This window comes from Solanum stenotomum, chromosome 11 (genome assembly GCF_019186545.1).
Source record: "Solanum stenotomum isolate F172 chromosome 11, ASM1918654v1, whole genome shotgun sequence".
NCBI lineage: Eukaryota > Viridiplantae > Streptophyta > Magnoliopsida > Solanales > Solanaceae > Solanum > Solanum stenotomum.
In genome coordinates, this window is record NC_064292.1 from 29,020,590 (window position 1) to 29,027,493 (window position 6,904).

General features: G+C 37.3%; 1 protein-coding gene across 1 annotated transcript; it reads left to right on the forward strand.

Annotated features, from left to right (window-relative positions):
• Window positions 1-1,576: 1,576 nt before the first annotated feature.
• LOC125845820 (uncharacterized) lies at window positions 1,577-3,457 on the forward strand. Its single transcript, XM_049525336.1, has 4 exons — window positions 1,577-1,828; window positions 2,244-2,258; window positions 2,361-2,722; window positions 3,385-3,457. The coding sequence occupies exons 1-4, from the start codon at window positions 1,577-1,579 to the stop codon at window positions 3,455-3,457; spliced, it is 702 nt and encodes a 233-aa protein (XP_049381293.1).
• Window positions 3,458-6,904: the final 3,447 nt, after the last annotated feature.

Sequence of the window (6,904 nt, forward strand, 5' to 3'; positions counted from 1 at the left end):
TTCCATCGTTTTACCCCTCTAATTTCTTTTAACGTATACCTTTAATTCTTATTAATTCTAACTACTCAAATCTACTTCTAAACATCTAGAAATCATTCACAACGTGAATCATAACCTGAATTCAAAATTCAAATTAAAGGTAGAGCTAAGAGTCAAGTCTTGAGGGTTCTTCAAATCATTTTAAGAAGTCTTTTTTACAAATTATTTTTAAACGTGTTTTAAGACTTGAGCATTGAGTTGAGGAAGAGTAAGAGTTGAGTTCATTTTCTCTAAAATGATATAAGGGAACTAAGTATTCCTAAGAGAAATGTTTTTATATTTAAGATGAGAGGAAACACCAATTTCCAAAGAGATCAAGAACAATTTTCAGTATTATCTCTTTTTAGAGAAACCTTTTGAGTAATAATCTCAAAGATGATGAAGTGGAAATATTTTCTTTAAAACATAATGAGCTAAGTATATTTTGGGAGTAGTATTGAGCACTGTTATGGGGAGAGTTCTAACAACTCATAGCCCTAATAAACAATGTAGCCAACGTGGGTAGAAAAGGGTCATAGTTTTTAGATGATTCTTTTATTTCTTTTTATCATAGACTAGTGGATCATATTAGTTAAGGAGTTCTATACCCCGACAAATTATAGGACAGTTCTGGCAGTGTGGGCTAGACGATGTATGATTACATAGCTCAGAGTGATGGTTGTCAGTTAGAGAATATTCCAAGCAGCGTTATTTTGTATTTTTGCATACAAATAGAATATATATTGTATTTTCTATTACATTGAGTTGTTATCTACTACTTTAAAGTTTTTCTTTATACTGCATTATTTCTATTGCTTTATATTGAAATGAGTTGTGTTGATTTGAGACAAGATAAGTGTTTCTTCCATTCCACTTCAAGCTTATGTCTTGTTTTAGATTTCCCCTCACATGATCGTACATTCCATGTACTGACGCCATTTGGCCTGCATCTTTTATGTTGCAGAGTATTGGTGAACCTCCTTACTTTCGGATGATCCCTTCTTTATTTTTAGTTATTTCAGTTGTTAGGATGATCGGCAGTCTTGTACCAATATCCCTTATAGTATTAGAGGCTTCATAGACAGATATACACTAGGTCATGAGTCTTTTCATTTTTAGTTGTCCATGTTGTGACCTAAGATGCCTCTTTTGGCCAGTTAAATGTTTCTTTAAACATTTCTGAGTTTATGTTTTGTGACATTGGAGTTATAGTTTATTTTTTAAAGTAATTTTAATATTAGTAAGTCTTCCTTTAAGAGTTAAGCCAGGCCAAGGGTTCGTTTGGGGCGAACAATGGTTCTCGAGTGTCGACCACATCCAAGGTGTAGGCCTGGGGTGTGAGAAACCTAGTATCAAGCACAGAGTTCAAGAGTCCTAGGGTGTCTATGAAGTTATGTCTGTAGAGTCGTAGTTATCTGTGTGAAGTGTGCCACATATATAATTAGGAGGTTGCGACATTTCAGAACTATCTCAATTCTTTCATACTATTTTTGTGCGATAGAGTTCATCTTTATAAAAGGTTTCTTTCTAATTAGTTCTTGCATGTATCTTTTAGATCATGCATCCACGAAGAGGTGTTCAAGGTTGTCATGCTAGGAGGAAGTTTGAGGATCAAGGGGTCCCCAATGCACCAGAAGTGCAACCCCAAGGAGAGGTCACAAATGCTGAGTTTCAGGATGCTATCCAGATGTTGAGCCAAGTGGTGACCAACATAGATTGTCAACAAAGAGCAGTTCGACAGGATGAGGCTGATATATCAAGAATTTTTGAGTTCTTAAGGTCGAATCCTTCAGACTTCATCGCTTTAAGTGTCAGTAAGGATCCAAAATTTTTTATTGAAGAGCGATAGAAGGTTTTGAGATTAAGCATGTTGGTGATGCTGAGAGAGTAGAACTAGTTGCATACCAATTGAAGGTGTTGCTAGAATCTGGTTTGAGAAATGGAAGAAGAATAGAGCTTATGGTGTACCAATTGTGAGTTGGGTTCAAAGAGGCCTTCATGGGGCGTTTCTTTCCCCGTGAGCTAAGAGAGGCAAATGTTAAGAAACTCCTCACTGATTCCATGAGTGTACATGAGTACAGTCTTAAGTTCACTCAACTTTACCGCTATACCCCGGAGATGGTTGCTGACATTAAAAGGTTGTCTCTCTATAAAGTAAGGAGGCCAACACAGCTATATTGATAGTAGATTTGGACATTGCAAGGCTAATGCTCCATCTGTAACAGGTTGAGGAAGTTAAGGTGAGGGATAGAGAAGAGTTCTGAAACAAGAAAGCTAAGACAACAAGAAATGAGTTAAGGCAGCAGAAGAGTAATGCGAACCTGTCATCTTTTGCACAAAAGAAAAAATTTCATGCTCCATCAGCTGCTAGTGCACCTGCACCGAAAAATAGAGGTGAGTTCAAGAATCTGAATTCCCACAATATCAGAGCAAGACCGACAGAGTCTCAGGGTAGTGTGGCACAAGGAGGTAATGGGACTTATGCAGGTGTTAACTATGGTAGGACCAACTCAGGAATATGTCATGATGGCTCCACTTGTTGTTTCAAGTATGGTCAAAATTGTCACTTCATGAGAGAGTGTCCAAAGAATAGGCAAGGTAGTAGTAATAGGGGCAATAGAGCACAATCTTCTTCATTTGTTCGACCAGATAGAGCTGCACCTAGAGGGGCTACTTCAGGAACAGGAGGAGGACCAAACCGTCTGTATGCTATCACTAGTCGGCAAGAGCAAGAGAATTCACCAGATGTTGTCACTTGTATGATCAAAGTCTTTTCTTTTGATGTTTATGGTTTTCTATATCTAGGAGCGACTCTATCTTTTGTGACTCCTTATATTTCCATGAATTTTGATATTCTTCCCGAGCAACTTCTTGAGCTCTTCAGTGTTTGTACACATGTTTGTGAGTATTGTAGCTGAGAGACTATGTCATGATTGTACCATTTCCGTCAATCGAAAGGACACCATCACTAACTTAGTCGAGTTAGACATGGTAGATTTGTATGTTAGTCTAGGTATGGACTTGCTTCATTTATGTTATTCCTCAGTTGAATGTAGAACTTGAGGTAGTTAAGTTCCAATTTCCTAATGAGCCAGTTTTAGAGTGTAGAAGTAGTTCAACAATGGCTAAGTATAGTTTTATTTCATACCTTAAGGAAAGAAAGTTAGTTTCCAAGGGGTGTATCTATCACTTAGTCCGAGTTAATGACTCTAGTGTTGAGACACCACCTATTCAGTCACTTCCAGTTGTAAGTGAGTTTCCAGAGGTCTTTCTAGATGATCTTCTCGAAGTCCCTCCTGAGAGAGAAATAGACTTCGGTATAGATATTCTTCCTGATACTCATCATATCTCTATTCCGCCATATAGAATGGCTCCAGCTGAGTTGAAAGGGTTAAACGAGCAGTTGAAAGATCTCCTTGAAAAATGCTTCAGTCTATAAAGTGTCTCACCTTAGTGCGCTCCGATCTTATTTGTGAGGAAAACATTGGTACTCTTAGAATGTGTATAGATTACCGTTAGTTGAACAAGGTTACTATTAAGAATAAGTATCATCTTCTGAGAGTTGATGATCTCTTCAATCAACTTCAGGGTGCCATTTGTTTTTCTAAGATAGACCTCATATTAGGCTATCATCAGTTTAGATTAAGAGAAAGTGACATCCCTAAGACAACTTTTAGGACCCGCTAGGGTCGTTATGAGTTTCTGGTTGTGTCTTTCAACCTAACTAATGTTCCTGCAACATTCATGGATCTTATGACCAGAGTATTCAAGCCTTATTTGGATATGTTTGTTATCATATTCATAAATGACATTCTAATTTATTCAAGGAATGAGGAGGATCATGCTAGTCATCTCATAGTAGTTCTTCAAACTCTCAAGGATAAAAAGTTGTACGCTAAATTTTCCAAGTGAGAATTAGGCTTGAGTCAGTGGCAATCTTAGAACACATAGTTTCTGGTGATGGGATTAGAGTTGACACTTAAAAGATATAGGCAGTGTAGAATTTTCCTAGAGCCGCGTCTCCAACTGATATTTGGATTTCTTGGGATTGGTTGGTTATTATAGTAGGTTCGTCCAGAGGTTCTCATATTTTTCGTCCCCATTGACTAATTTAATTGAGAAAATAATTAAGTTTCAATGGTATGAAGCTTGTGAGAAAAGCTTTTAGGAATTGAAAAAGCGTTTTACTACTGCCCTAGTATTGACCTTACCAGAACGTATGTAAGGTTTTGTTGAATATTGTGATGCGTCCAGAGTTGGATTGAGTTGTGTGTTAATACAGAATGACAAAGTTATTGTTTATGCCTCCAGACAACTTAAGGTTCACGAGATGAATTACCCAACTCATGATCTAGAATTGGCTGTCGTAGTGTTTGCTTTGAAAATATAGCGTTAATATCTTTATGGTGTACATATGTGTTCACTGATCACAAGAGTCCCTTAATATGTGTTCATTCAGAAAGAGTTTGATCTCAGACATATTAGGTGGTTGAAATTACTCAAGGATTATGACATGAGTATTCTCTATAACCCCGGTAAGGCTAACGTGGTTGTTGATGCCTTGAGCAGGTTGTCTATGGGTAGTACTTCCCACATTGAGGAGGACAAGAAAGAGTTAGCAAAACATGTGCATAGACTTGCACAGTTACGACTCCGACTAATGGATTCCAATAAAGGAGGAGTAGTGGCAGTGAATGGGGCTGAATCATCATTAGTGTTTGAGATGAATGAGAAACAAGACCAAGATCCTATTTTTCTTGAAATAAAGGCAAATGTTCAGAAGCAAAAAGTCATGGCTTTTGAACAAGGGGGAGTTGGTGTATTGAAGTATCAAAGTATATTGTGTGTGCCAAGGGTGGATGAACTCCAAGAGAGGATCATGGAGGAAGCTCATAGCTCCATATATTCTATCCATCTGGGTTCCATAAAGATGTATCGTGACTTGAGAGAAGTCTATTGGTGGAGTAGTATGAAGAAGTGTATCGTAGAGTTCATTGCTAAGTGCCTGAATTGCCAACAAGTCAAGGTAGAGCACCAGAGGCCTGGTGGTATGGCTTAGAACGTAGATATACCGGAATAGAATTTGGAGATGATCAATATGGATTTCATTAATAGTTTAGCATGGTCTCGTAGGCAGCATGATTCAATTTGGGTAATTATAGATCGAATAACTAAATCACCCCATTTCTTACCAGTAAAGACAACCCATTCGAAAGAAGATTATGCTAAGTTATATATTCAAGAGGTAGTCAGACTTCATGGAGTTCCGGTGTCCATCATTTCTAATAGAGGTGCGCAATTCATTGCACAATTTTGGAAGTCTTTCTAGAAAGGTTTGGGTTCGAAGGTGAACCTTAGTACTGCTTTTCATCCTCAAACTGATGGTCAAGCAAAGTGTCACGACCCAGGGGTACTCCCTAGATTTAACAAGGCGTATAAGTCCCTAAGAGGCCTCATACAAGCCACTTAGCATATCATAACATAAAATAATAGAAATGATACAGAAATTTAAACATTTCAATATCATTAAGGTCTTTTATAAAACGAGCAGAAGTCTAATACCATAGTCTCAAACCATCTAAACAACATGAATACAATCTTGGGTCACAACCCATACAATAGTGCAAGACATAAACTGAAAGAAACATAAGGAAACGGTGCTCACATCCTCAAACACAATAAGGACTCACAAAATCTTCACTTCCTTCAGCTACTATGAACCTAGCCATGAGTGTGAGTATCAATGTCCCCAAACCCTACATTTGATAAGAATGTAGGCAAGAGTATGCTTTTAGTACAATAATGTACTAAATATAATAGCTAGCATAAATAACATAAACATAATGGTTAGTCAATATAAACCATAAGCATAAGCAATACACATACATAAACATCATAGTAAGAAAGGAACACTTCTCAAGTAACCTTACTTAACCTTAGTCAAGACTTGGGTCAGCCGCCTCTAGTCAAGCTTACGTCATGGAAAGCATCTCAAGAAACAATTCAAGCTATTCATTTATTATAACGTAGTTTAAATTATTCATACTTACTTTTAAAAGCATGGGGAGTCACCTCCTTGTCTAGCTTTCAAAGGCTAGTGGGTATTCACCTCTTGTCTTACTTACAAAGGCTAATGGGTATTCACCTCTTGCCTTACATTAAGATCATGGGTACTCTCCTCCACAATCACATCATATGACACGGTACTCGCCTCCACATCATTTCATAAGGAGCATGGGTACTCGCCTCCATGTCCATTCATCATAATATGAACGTGGGGAATCACCTCTTGTTAAATTCTAAGGACTGTGGGAATCACCTCATATCCTTCGTATATAGGGGTCAAGGGTAATCGCCTCTAGCCTCATCAATTACATAGTATTTTAGTCTAGATTCATTTTAGGTGAGAAATCCTTTCAACCTAGAATCATTAATGTGAGAAAGCCTTTCACATTCATACATTCAAATCTAAGCAATTCATGTGCGGAGTATCCCTTCCACAACAATAACATCAATCACCAACAATTCATATCATAATCTTTACTCTCAAAGCACTACATCTCTTGATCATCATCAAAGCTTTATTATCAAGCAATTCTAATCACAATTCATCAATCCTATAAGGATAAGCCTAAACCCATAAAGTTTCTCTTCATAGGATCAACCTAATTATATCAATTCTAGGTTAGAATCATTGAATAGGCATGGGTACTGCAATTTCATTCTAAAAATATGTAATTCTACCAATTCTATCACAAACAATCATAATTCAGTCAATTGGATCCACAATCATCATAACCCACAACTGTGGAAAAAACCTTAACTAAAATTGGGGATTTCATCTTCACAATTGGGGAAAACTAGGGAACTTCAAGGATCCAAAGTT

Coding starts and splice junctions, on each gene's coding strand:
- LOC125845820 (XM_049525336.1), top strand. CDS start 1,577: ATGCATCCACGAAGAGGTGTTCAAGGTTGTCATGCTAGGAGGAAGTTT. Junction 2,723..3,384: donor GGAGGAGGACCAAACCGTCT/GTATGCTATCAC, acceptor TCCGCCATATAG/AATGGCTCCAGCTGAGTTGA.